This window comes from Pygocentrus nattereri, chromosome 23 (genome assembly GCF_015220715.1).
Source record: "Pygocentrus nattereri isolate fPygNat1 chromosome 23, fPygNat1.pri, whole genome shotgun sequence".
NCBI classification, from domain to species: domain Eukaryota; kingdom Metazoa; phylum Chordata; class Actinopteri; order Characiformes; family Serrasalmidae; genus Pygocentrus; species Pygocentrus nattereri.
Window position 1 is genome coordinate 31,523,163 of NC_051233.1, and position 13,875 is coordinate 31,537,037.

A 13,875-nucleotide genomic window follows, 5' to 3' on the forward strand; every position below is an offset into this window, starting at 1 on the left:
CGTTCTTCTTGAGTTGTTGCTCTATTTGATGGTGCAGTCTTTCACAGAGTGGTGACCCCTCCTCCTCTTTACTTCTGAAAGACTCCGCCTCTCTGAGACGCTCATTTATACCCAGTCATGTTACTGACCTGGAGCCAATCAACCACCAGGTGTTTTCTTTTAGCATTACCCAACTTTACCAGCCTTTCGTTGCCCCGTCCCAACTTTTTTGGAACATGTTTTTGGCATCAAATTAAAAATGACCACACATTAAAAAAAATCAAATAAATAAAATTTCTCAGTTTCAATGATTAATTTGTATTTTGTGCCTTTTAAATTAAATATAGGATTCAAATGATCTGCACATCAATGCATTCGGGTTTTATTTATTTTGCACAGCGTCCCAACTTTTTTGGAAAAGACGTGGAAATCACTGAAAATTTAAAAGTAATATAACTTTTAATTATAATATAATATGTTGTTTAAAGGTGAACCTGTCATGTTAACACTGTAATGTTTTCATAATTGCAGCAATAATAAGAAAACATTTCAGAGATGTTTACAACTTCAAAACCTGACCTCTCTCAGAAATGTGGGACCTCAAAAAGCAGCTTTCAGGATGAACAATGGCAAACGACGTGTAAAAGTGCTTTCTCTCGCCGCCTCGCAATAAAATAAGCGAAGAAAACCTTAAGCTCGTTACCCATTAGCTGGCCAAACAAACTGTAAATGACACATTGCCACTGGAACTACTGAAACATCTTCGCTGTCCAAAGAAAAACACGTCTTCTAAGCCGCTTCTCCTTCTGGGTCGCAGGGGGTGGAGTCTATCCCAGTGGTCATCAGGTGTAAGGCAGGATACACACTGGGCAGGTCACCAGTCCATCGCAGGGCAGACAGACAGACAGACTTAGGGGTAATTTAGCACATCCAACTTGTCTGACTGCTTGTCTTTGGACAGTGGAAGGAAATCCACACAGAGAGGACGCCGGTTACCCGGCCGGGGATTCGAACCCAGGCCCTCCTGGCTGTAAATGTGAATTGATGTAGACTGTATTACTTTATTTATGGTCTTAAAGCATTTCTAGTTTGATGAAATGTTGTCTGAAAAAAAACCTGGCAAAAATGATGATATATTGTTTTCTTTGTACAGCGACGATATATTTTTGTTTTTGTTTAGCTTTTTTTTTTTGTTGTTTTATTTTTATTTTTTTTGGGGGGCGGGGGGCTACGTCATTCTTGAACTTGTCCTACACGCCATGTCACAACAACTTGACACACAGGCTGTCTGTAGACCTTTTTTTTCCCATCGTGTGGGTTCTCTGGTGGTTCTGGATGGTAAATAAAATGTCTGTATTTGTGTTGTAGCCATGGGGACGCCTGGTTCCCATCGCCACCACTGTAAAGACGTCTCAAGCATCCTCACACACAGGATTGGGGGGGGACGATGGAGCTGTGCTTTAACGCTCTTTCTCTCGTTTACTGTTCGTTTTCTTATTTAACTTGGTTGAGGTGATTCGTTGCTGTGGACAGAAAAACCAGCATTTTCTCTTTTGAACTGCGCCTTAAACAGAGAAAAGGCTGTCAGAATTATTTGGAGTGGAAAATGTGTTGAATGTTTACTGTCACTCACTTTGTGTCTGTCAGGAACCCTCGGGGGCTTCTAGGTCTTCAGAGAAGGCCTAATGATTTATGTGGAATAATCAAATACATGTTATTTTTAGCGCAGCGTGGTGGGTGGCGCTGTCGCCTCTCAGCCAGGAGGGTCTGGGTTCGAGTCCCCGTCCGGGCGACCAGGGTCCTCTCTGTGTGGAGTTTGTATGTTCTCCCTGTGTCTGTGTGGGTTTCCTCCCACAGTCCAAAGACATGCTGTATTGCCCCTGGTGTGAATGTATCTGTCTGTCTGCGGTGGACTGGCGACCTGTCCAGGGTGTGTCCTGCCTTTTGCCCAATGACAGCTGGGATAGGGTCCAGCACCCCCTGTGATCCAGAAGGAGAAGCAGCTTAGAAGGTGTGTGTATATGTTTGTGTGTGTGTATACATGTTTGTATATATGTTTGTGTGTGTGTGTATGTATGTGTGTATATGTTTATGTGTGTGTGTGTGTATATATGTTTGTATATGTATTTGTGTGTGTGTGTGTGTGTGTGTATGTTTGTGTGTGTATATATGTTTGTATATGTATTTGTGTGTGTGTGTATGTGTGTGTGTATATATGTTTGTATATGTATTTGTGTGTGTGTGTGTGTGTGTGTGTGTGTGTGTGTTTGCTGTATTTAGGTGCTGTAATACTCTTATTTCACTGTTAAGTTTAGGGTGGAACCAAAGCTGCTTCAAGGGTTCTTTAGTAAAGAAAATGGTTCTCCATAGAACTATGAACACCCAAAGAACTTGTTGCATGATTAACGCATTCTTTTCATCATGAAAGTGTTCTTCAGACTGATGGAGGATGTAGATGGTTCTTTGTAGAACGTTTTTGCTAAGGGTTCTGTATAGCACCTAAAAGGGTTCTTTTACTGTTGCGATGTCAAGCTTGTAACAAGAGAATAACCCTATCGGGTGCTATATAGAACCCTCCTCAAAAGAGGTTCTATATGGAACCATCTACAGCACAATTATGCAAGTTTTCCATCAATCTGAGGAACGCTTTCATGATAGGGTTCTTCTATTGTTGTAAGTTTGACATTGTAACAATAGGAGAACCTTTTTGGGTGCTATACAGAACCCTTTGCAAAAGACAGCAGCACATTCTCCATCAGTCCAAATATTCATGATGCAAAGAGCCCTGTAACCATGCAAAAGGTTCTTTGAGTGTTCATGGTTCTATATAGAACCACTTTCAGAACTACAGAACCCTTGAAGCACCATCGTTTTAAAAGTGTACCAACATCATTAGGAATTAACCAATTGTGCTTGGAGAAAAACATCACTCTAGGCATGAAAGTTCTAGGTATGTCACTGACTGTGAATATGAGTCGTAGACTAAGCAGGTTCCAGGTAGTTGTTAGGAATGGAAAACAGTGGCAGCAGAACTCCTTACTAAAGGAAACTGATACAGACAAGCTGATAACTCCAGATGTCCATTTTTTAATGGGAGGTGTTAATGTGAATCGTGGTTAGCTTAGCGCTAACATACTACTAAAACTCCATAAGGGCGCTAGCAGGAATTAGCATTACTGTAACGGTGTTTCTCCGACGTTTCCGGCGGGTTTTGTGCCGTTTGTGGCCTGAACCGAAGGCCAAGCGCTCACAGTCACACAGTCACAGCCATTTGTGCCGTTTTTGCATGTCTGGATTTGTCTTTAGCCCCTCTGTCCGACCCTGGGGGGTGGGGAGTGGCGGTAGGGAGTGGGGGTGTGGGTGGGGTTGGGGTTGGGGGGGGGGGGGTGGTGCTGTGCTCCATCAGATTTGCCTAATTGCCTGGGAGGACCCCCTGTAGCTGGAGCCATTGTTACAGTAACGACCTCCTGACCTTTAGGCAGGGCTTTCAGATAACACTCACTAATGGAGGACATTAGTGCTCGAGCCACGCACGCACGCACGCACACACACACACACACACACACACACACACACACACACACACATATACACACTGATAAACACAGACACACACACTGATAAACACACTGATAAACACACACACACAAGCATAAATACAAAAATATATATACACACACACATAAACACAGACACACACGCGCACACATACACACACACACGCACTGATAAACACACACACGCACTGATAAACACACTGATAAACACAGACACACACACACAAGCATAAATACAAATATATATATATATATATACACACACACATAAACACAGACACACACGCACACACACACACACATATACACACTGATAAACACACTGATAAACACAGACACACACACACAAGCATAAATACAAATATATATACACACACACACATAAACACAGACACACACGCGCACACATACACACACTGATAAACACACACACACACTGATAAACACACTGATAAACACAGACACACACACACAAGCATAAATACAAATATATATACACACACACACATAAACACAGACACACACGCGCACACATACACACATATACACACTGATAAACACAGACACACACACACAAACATAAATACAAATATATATGTGTATATATATATATATATATATATATATATACACACACACACACACACACACACACTGATAAACACAGACACACACAAACACACATATACACACACGCACATACAAACATAAATACACATATACACACAGACACCCACAAATACATATACACACACACGCGCACACAAAATCTCATTGTTATATAGATATTGTACAGTTTTACTGTATATTACTGTATTTTCTTGTTTGTATTTTCTTGTTTGTGTATTTTTTTCGCGGTTGGGTTCTTATAAAATCACTCCACTCCAATAACGACACTGTCTGATAATATTAATAAAACTAATAAGACTTGCTACTGTTGTTAGCAGCATTGTTGAGTCCCTCACTGAACCAGATCCTAAACCAGACCAGTCTGTAAAAATAGCTTCAACTTTAGAAAGTGGCCTTTTCAGAAATCCGTCTTACGTTCTGTCCGCTCGGTCCTGCTAACTCGGGCCCTGCTAACTCGAACGTTTAAGGTTTTTAATCAAAGCTCTATTTTTACCGAGCGGACGGCCGACATGATTACGTTAGCTCTCCTGTTCCGAGAGACGCTGGAGGCTAAGCTGGAAGGTTCTCTCTTGGTGCGGCTCGCTCGGCCAGACGCTCCGTAGGCCGTAAACTCATTAGGCCGTCCGCTCCCCGGCGGCCTGTAAGCCTCTGCAGCTGGACGCCCCGAGCTGACCACATCACTGCGTTATTAGCACAGATTAGCTCCCACACAATGGAGGCTAAATTGCTATTGTCTGAAAACCAGCACATTAGCATCAGGTAAACAAAGGCTGGCTGTGCAGTGATTGACTTTAGCCTGCTGGTGAGGGATTAAACACAGCTCTCAGACAATGAGCTGCAGTCCACTGGGTGTGTGTGTGTGTGTGTGAGGGGTTAAAGACAGTAAAAAAGGTCCTTCCTGACCATTTGGTGGAGTTTCTGCAGAAATATTTACTGTAACCGGGAATGTGGCTCTTCGGTTTCTGCATATTTAAAGCGCTGACAGTTAAAATCAATGCTTTCAGTTCAAAGTGCTTTTAAAACAGTCTCGCCCGGCCTTAAGAAAAGCTGTAAACAGCAGGTTCAGGTCTAGAGATCTGAGAAAGAGGCTGGACTGTAGCTCAGTACTCAGATTTCTCAGTGTGAGCTCTGACTCTGATTTCTTTCCTTTCTCTCCGTCTGAGCATGTCTGAAAACAGGCCGCGGTACCGGAAATAAGCGAGCGGCGTCGCCGCGAGACGCAGCAGAACACAAAACACTATTCTTCATCTTCTAGACGATGCTTGTTCGTACTTTCAGGTCAAGTAATGTTTTAACAAAGTTTTACATTACATTTACGGCGCGTCGTCTTCTGTGAGTTTACTGGCCGGTTGTACAGCAGAAATCTGATCACCGTCTGACTCACGCAGACCTGGAGTGTCCCCGTTATCTGATTACTCAAGAGTATGTAAACATGTTGATCAGATTACTGATGATCTGATTTTCTGCAGTTTTCTGATTATTAAGTGCATGTAAACAGACTCACCGGCTACTGACAGCGTTTTGATAGTTTTACAACATTGATTACTGCCGAGTTCAACAGGGTTTATCGTTAAACATGTAAACTTACTACACTTACAAACCACATCGCGTCAATTTCTGCTTATCTGATTCTGCAATTCTGTAAAACTGATCCTCAAATTCAGCTGCAGTAATTTACTCTTATTACATTTTACTGTACAGTTACATATTTTCTTTGTAACTCTGCTTGTGAGTAAACCAAAGCTTGTTACTGTAAAATATACAATTGTACAATTACAATGCATGAATTCATGTTTTACTACAATTCACAGTAATTTACAGTCATAAGATTTGTCAGTAAAGTAATATATATTGTAGGGAACCATGAAAGGTAGTACTGTACTTTGTAAAGTGCCATAAAACATTATAAATTGTAAAGTGACACTGTCAATTGCTGAGGTGTGGAAAACGTAACACTGTAAATTGTGAGGTACTTCTAAAAATAACTCTGTAAATTGTAAAGTACTGCAAAAATTACACTCTGCATAAAAAAGTACTTTTAAAAAAAAGTAACACTGTAACTTGTTTAGTGCCATAAAAGGCGTTTTACATTGTAAAGCACTTTTTAAAATCACAGTGTAAATTGTAAATTGCTGTAAAACGTAACAATATAAATTGTAAACAGATATAAAAAGCATAGCAAGTTATGAGGTACCTGAAAAAGTAAAAACAAAACAAAACATTGAAACCTGTAAAGCACTTTTATGAATAAGACTGTACATTGATAAATATGGTAAAAAACTTGTGAAGAGCCATAAAAGCACGGTGAATTGTAAAGTACTTTTAAAAATTGTAAAGTACTTTAAACAGTAACACTGTAACTTGTGAAGTTCCATAAAACCTTGTAAATTATAAAGTACTTTGAAATATAATGGTGAAGTTCCGCGGATGCACAACACCGACTGCAGTAACATACAGTAATCACCGTATCACTGCACTCATCACGGGCGGTGCTGATGGTCAGGATCTCGGCTGAACTGCGTCTGCACGGACACCATAAATCTTTCTTCAGGTCCTGACCTGCTGAGGATCGACATCAGTTCAGCGCTGAGACGCATTTTCCAAACATTCTTCAACTGTTTTCAGTGTGTGTGTGTGTGTGTGTGTGTGTATATGTCTCAATGCATGTGTGTGTGCATGTGTGTGTGTGTATGTCTCAATGCGTGTCTGTGTGTGTGTGTGTGTGCATGTGTGTGTGTGTGTGTACGTCTCAATGCATGTGTGTGTGTGTGTGTGTATATGTCTCAATGCGTGTCTGTGTGTCTATATGTGTGTGTGTGTGTGTGTGTGTGTGTGTGAGTGTTCATGTGCGTGCGTGTCTATGCGTGTGTCTGTGTGTGTGTGCGTGTGTGTGTGTGTGTCTATGTGTGTGTGTGTGTGTGTGTGTGTGTGTGTGTGTGTGTAAGGTCAGCTGATCACTCAGACTATGATAAAATAAACAGACACACTGTCTCTCTCACTGTAACCTCTAACCTCCACACTCTCTCTCTCTCTCTCTCTCTCTCTCTCTCTCTCTCTCTCTCACACACACACACACACACACACACACACACACACACACACACACACACACACACACATTCCTGGTGGCTCCAGACGCTGAATGCTGCCGCTGTTTGTTCACTCACAGTGGGTGGGGGGTTACATGGGGCGGGAGGGGGGTTACAGTTAATCAGCATGGTGATTAAAACTCTACTCTAAAACATAATAGTTACTATCACAGGTTCTAGATTTGGAGTTGATGATGGAAAACAGTGGAACAACGTAAAACACTTTGCCTCGCAGCGCCCTGCATGTTACGTCTCCCTCCGGAGTTTAAGGCCCAAACTGTCATGAATCAGCGTCTCGGGCCCAGGCAGTGAATTCAGAACCAGCTCTGTGAGGAGCTTTTAGAGGTGGACGTCTGGTTCCTATCAACACCACTGTGAACGGTTCTGACTCAGTAAGTTTATCTAGAGCGAAGTGTTTCACTCCAAACCGCCCTGACGGCTCTGTTTACATCTGCACACCTTAATTATGCAGAGATGGAGAACTCACTTAAGGTGCTCAGTGGAAGTGACCAGAGACCTTAAATATCACTAAACAGTCAATTATTACTATCATATCAATAATAATAACGACATTAATATCAGGATCATTATTACTGCCTTTCATGGTAACCAGCTTCACTTATTATCCCCTTTAAAAAGGTGGTTCTTCAAGGGTTCCTTAGTAAAGGGAACCAGAAATTGTTCTTCTGTTATAACAAGCTTAGCATCGTCATAATAGTACAACCCCTTTTTGAAAAAAGGTTCTATAAAGAGCCATATACAACACGTTCTCCATCAATCTGTAGAATGCAAAGAACCCTGTAAGCATGTAAAGGGTTCTCTGAGTGTTCATGGTTCTATATGGAACAACTGTCTTTCCCAATGAACCTTTGAACACAAAACAAAACGGCAATAAAGACACACTCTTTAAAAACGTGGTACTTCCAGGGTTCTTTAGTAAGGACAGTGGTTCTCTATAGAACCACGAACACTCAAAGAAGCCTCTTCATGCTTAAACGGTTCTCTGCATGGTCAAACGGTTCCTCTGATTGATGGGGAATGCGTTGTTGTGTTATATGTTCCATATAGTGCCGAAAATGGTTCTAGATTGTCAAGATTGCAACAACAGCGGAACCCTGTTTGGAGCTATACAGAACCATGCAGAGAACCATTTAAGCATGCAGATGTTTCCATATAGACCGCATGGTTCTAGATAGAGTCATTGCTTTTACTGAACCCCTGCAGAACCATCTTTTCCCAGAGTGCACTTTCTGGTTTACCCTGAAACAAGCCCCGCCCCCCAGGTAAGCGCGCCTGGGTTGGAGGCAGGGCGTGGGCGTGGTCAGTGGGCGTGGTCTGCGGGGCCGATTAAAACCCGCTGATCTCTCTGGATCCCGGTTCTCTCTGTGTTCCTCTCCATGGCCCTCTCGCGATCTGCGTGCGCGCTCCTGGCGATGCTGTGCGCGCTCACGCCGCCCGTGCGCGCGGCCGCCGGTCAGTACTGCCACGGCTGGGGCAGCTTCGCGGGATTCCGCTGCCCCGAGCGCCAGGACGGCGGGGACGCGCGCTACTGCTGCGGCACGTGCACCGTGCGCTACTGCTGCTCGTCCCCGAGCGCGCGCCTCGACCAGAGCACGTGCGACACGGAGCAGCCGCACGGCGAGGACGACGGAGTTCGGACCGTCCAGCCCGCAGGTGAGACCGGCGAGCAGCAGGTCGCATTAATACACTTCTTCCAGGGTTCTTTACCAAAGACGAGGGTTCTGTGTAGAACCATGAACACCCAAAGAACCACTTGCATGGTTAAAGGGTTCTTTGCATGGCGAATTGGTTCTTGATTGATGGATAATGGGTTTAATGTGGTTCTGTACAGCACCAAAAAGGCCTGCCTTAGTCTTAGTCTTAGTCTTTAAGCTTAAACTCGGTTTAGGAAACTGGACGTAAACCTCTGTCAGGCAGTTGGACAGTAAATGACCGCAGATGATCTTGTGAACAAGCTTTTAACCAATAAAGCGCTTTTCAATGTAAAGTAACTCACAATCAAATATACAGCACATTCAAAAAGTGTAAACTTTACAGGCGTTTACAGACACTGGCAGCGGAGGCGCCAAGAAGTGGGATAAAAGTACATCCAGTGATTATTGAATGTAAACACAGGCAAACTGATACTTTACGCTCTGCAGTGCTTTGCTGTAAACATATTTTTACAGCACTGCTGCCAGTAAATTGGTGTAAATTTCAGTAAAATTGACAGGAATTTACAAAAAGAAAATAAAGAAATTGCTATAAACTTTAAAGACATCATTAGTGGTTTGATTCAAACAGCTCTGTACTGAAATATACAGTAAATTAGTTGCAAAAGTGTCATTTTAAATTACTGTAAACTTTACAGGCATTTACAGGAGTGGCAACAGCTGCCAATAAGTGATAAAAGTACATTCAGTAATTACAGAAAGCAGCGGCAGTGAACTAAAACTTTACAGTGTTACTACAGTGCCTTGCTGGAAACATACTTTTTACAGCACTGTTGTCTGGGAATTTTATAAATGACAGTAAAATGTTCAGGAAATCACAAAAAATTAAGAAAATAAAGAAATTGCTGTGATCTGTAAAGATTTGCCTTTACACTCTCACCCTGGACATATTTTTTACAGCACTGCGGCCAGTAAAGCGTTTGTAAATGACAGTAAAATATACGGCAGGTTGTAAAGAAGCGATGATGTTTAGTGCTTTAATGCAGACGACTGACTGCGATATACAGTAAATTCACTGTAAAACTGAGAAGCGATTACTGTAAACTATCCAAATTTACAAGCAGAACAGATTCAGTAAAAATGCAGCGAATATACAGTAATTTAGAACACACACACACACACACACACACACACACACACACTTTCTAAGCCGCTTATCCTTCTGGGTCACGGGGAGTGTCGAATACAGAAGTAGCTAATACAATTATTACTAAATTATAGGAACTTTCTGTGAGGGAGCTTTTAGAGGGGGACGTCTGGTTCCTATCACCACCACTGTGAACGGCTCTGACTCGGTCCGTTTCTCTAGAACGGAGCGTTTCACGCCAAACCGCTCTGAACGGCTCTGTTTACATCTAAAGCATTTAACTGAGCAGGAATTTTGAAGATTTGGTGAAGTTCCACTTCAAGAACATGTTCGGAAAGCCGGGTGCGTCCGCGAGAGAGTCAAAGGGGTTAATATTAGAGTCGCTTGGCTAAGCTGCTCTGTGTCCCCAAACTTTTGACCGTGACGAAGTCTTCCTCTCTTTTCTTCCTCCAGTTCCCACGTATCTGCCGTTCGTCATCGTGGTGGGCGCGTTCCTGTCCTTCGTTCTGCTGGGGACGATGGTGTCCATCTGCTGCTGTCATTGTGTGAAGCCCAAGCCCACCGCCGGACCACCGCCGGCCCAGACGAGCCTGCTGGAGCCCGTGATCGGCCCCTCCCCCAACAGCTCCACCCCCTCGCGTTCGTCCACCGCCGGGTCCGCCGGGCCCCACCCGTTTACGGCTCCCCAGCCGCAGCCCTTTGTTCCTGCCCCTCCTTCGCTCCACCAGGGGGCGCCGCAGTTCTACCAGCCGTTCCTGAACTACCCGCTGCCTCCGGAACACACCATGCTGATGGCGCCGGCCTTCCTGGACAGTCGCTCTGCGTTCGGACAGCCCTTCCCTCGGGCCCCCATGCACACGGAGCCCATCTTCCCCACCGTCACTGTCTGATAACGTCACAAACATTTACTGAGGAATTGTGATCGGACTGATTCAGAGGGTTTGGTGTGAAGGGGTTCAGACGTCTTTACAGTGGTGGTGATGGGAACCAGGCGTCGCCATGACTACAACACAGATATAGACCTTTTATTTGCCATCCAGAACCACCAGAGAACCTACACGAGTCTTCTGAGCTTATAGGGAATGTTGGTGATGGGAAAATAGTGGATAATCTGGAATAATCAGTTTTCTTTAGGGACTATTTTGCCTCAGCGCACCCTGCGTGTTACGTATCCCTCTACCATGAATGGAGTTTAAGGCCCAAACCTTCTCTAAACTCTCATAAAACAGCGTCTCAGTCCTCAGGCTGTGAATTCAGAACCAGCTCATGTAGGAACTTTCTGTGAGGAGCTTTTAGAGGGGGACGTCTGGTTCCTATCACCACCACTGTGAGGAGCTTTTAGAGGGGGACGTCTGGTTCCTATCACCACCACTGTGAGGAGCTTTTAGAGGGGGACGTCTGGTTCCTATCACCACCACTGCGAACAAGTTTATTTCACACCAAGCGACTCGTAAACGTTTAATTATGCTGGCTTGACTTGCATTGTGTACCATGCAGTTATGGCAGCACACAGGGGTTTGTGATATGCCAAAAAAAGTGTTTAGTAAATTAGTATTTATTAATATATAGCGACGCGGTGGTGCGTATGTAAATAATAACCGCCTAACACACTGCAAAAGCGACCCTACAGCACGGGAGATGCCACCATTTGTTCTAATGAAGCCAAAAGTGAAGATGATGGACACAGTTCTCCTGTTCTAAAGGCTTCCGGTCCAGTTTTGTGTGTGTTTTCGGCTCCGAAATGTGTCACGATCCCAATCCAGAAGGCCCAACTTAGGCTTTACCAGGTTCAGCTTCATCGCTGGCTACTTGTGCTAAGCTAACAAGTCAAGCTGGTCATGTATTAGTGAGGAAAATGCTGAAATGCAGTGCTGTGGCTGCTTTTTTCAGTGAAAAACCACAATTACATACTTATTTCCTCCTTTATTTCAAATGACGTCGAAATGGCCAAGACGTGTTTGGTGCCAGAAGTTTGTTTCTTCATCTTTAGCGCTGCAGCTACACGGCTAATGCAGCTTAACAAGACACACGAGGTTCTTATTAGCTTCATGCTCGTACCTAAATCATCAGACTCCACCACAAACCTCTAAAAGTCTCTAATAGTCGTGAATATGTGATTTCTGGCTCTGTATGACACTTTAATGTCTATTAAAAAAGGACTAAACCAGACCAGCATGGCTAAAAACTGTTAGCATCCAGCTAGCCTGTCTTCCTTGTCTATTTTGTGGGAAATGGGAAAATTATAAATCCTCAAACGGTCACTCCGGTGTCCTAGTTCAGTTTTCACCCAAAAAACTTGTAAAATTATTGTTGTGAGATTTGAAAAAGAACAGTTGTTTTTTTGTTTGTTTGTTTTTAGCTTTTGTTGGCTACGTTGTCCGGCGATGCTTCTCATAGGAGTGAATTGTGCTTAAAACATTTTTGTAAAATGATTTTTTTCACGCTTCATGTGGAGTTTATTTAAAGATGAAAAAAAAATAAAGCTGTTTTTTTTAAAGATATACTGCTTCAGTTGTTTCTTTTTGGTGTTAGCCTGTTTGTTTATGGCAGCTTCGTGCTAAAACATCAAGAATGGCACCTGGTGTCGAATCGGTTTAGTCAATTATTCATTCTGGATAAACGGTGCATTGAAGCATCTATTAGTATGTCGTATTTTTAAAATGAATCAAGTTTTTAGAAGCAATTGAGGCTAAAGTGTTGCTTTAGCTTCACAATGTAGGGGACACTGCGGCTGCATCCCAAATGGCTGCCTGCTGCCTATGTAGTGCACTATGTAGGGCATGAAATTGCAACTTAACAGTGCACTGACGGAAAGAGGCCTTCAGCCACAGACTCTACACCTTTCTCTTTAACATCTAATGCACTGTTTTGGGTGCAGAAGCCACAGATTCAGTACATACATAGTGCACTACATAGGGAGCATGGCGCTATTTGAGACTTGGCCCGACAGAGAATGTAAGAGAGAGAGAAAACAAAGGTTTTTGTCTGCCACACTGTGATTAAGGATGCCTGTGGAAGTTTAATCACAAAGTATGTGAGCAGCAGGAGAACTGAAAGACAATACGCTCAAATCTCTTCACACCCCCGAGACAGAAACGAGGAGGCCCTGGTGAGGGTGTTGGGTGTGTAAGAGAGAGAGATTAGCGCTTTAAAAAGCTCAGCAGGTGATAATAAATATGCGTAAGAGGTCATTAAGTCTTTCTCGACGAGCCAGCTTAGTCTAGACCCAACGCTGTTCTAATGCAAAACACCTAAATCTCTCCAGCTGAGCGGTGGAATGTGAACAGAATCACAAAGCAGACCCATTTTACACCGAAACCTACTGTATATACAGTCGGAGGCACCCCAGGTCAATTTCCCTGTGTTATTACTGTTAATTTGCTGAATTTAACACATTGGAAAGCAGTATGAAGTGTGCCAATACTTTCACACAGAGCACACTTTGTGTGTTTTCCCCCCAATATGTAAAAATGCAAGTATGCAATATTTAGATGTTCACTTTGGGGGATGTGTTCACTTATTTCCCCTTACATAATCAACAAAATGTGACCAGGAAAATAGTTAAAGGGAAAGTCCAATAATACCTCAAAATTCCTGCCTAATTAAATGTTTAAGATGTAAACACAGTCGTTCAGAGCGGTTTGGTGTGAAATGCTCTGTTCTGGAGAAACGTACTGAGTCAGAATTGTTCACAGTGGTGGTGATAGGAACCAGACGTCCCCCTCTAAAAGCTCCTCACAGAAAGTTCCTACATGAGCTGGTTCTGAATTCACGGCCTGAGGACTGAGACGCTGTTTTAT

General features: G+C 43.3%; 1 protein-coding gene across 1 annotated transcript; it reads left to right on the forward strand.

Annotated features, from left to right (window-relative positions):
- The first annotated feature begins 8,652 nt into the window (after positions 1–8,652).
- Positions 8,653–11,076, forward strand: shisa2a (shisa family member 2a). Its single transcript, XM_017725359.2, has 2 exons — positions 8,653–8,929; positions 10,529–11,076. Exons 1-2 carry the CDS (start codon positions 8,653–8,655, stop codon positions 10,963–10,965), a joined length of 714 nt encoding a protein of 237 aa, XP_017580848.1. The 3' UTR covers positions 10,966–11,076.
- The last annotated feature ends 2,799 nt before the right edge of the window (positions 11,077–13,875 follow it).

Excerpts from the sequence above, each read along its gene's own strand:
- shisa2a (XM_017725359.2), top strand. The coding sequence starts at position 8,653 with ATGGCCCTCTCGCGATCTGCGTGCGCGCTCCTGGCGATGCTGTGCGCG. Across the intron at positions 8,930-10,528 it reads TCGGACCGTCCAGCCCGCAG|TTCCCACGTATCTGCCGTTC; the intron begins GTGAGACCGGCG and ends TTCTTCCTCCAG.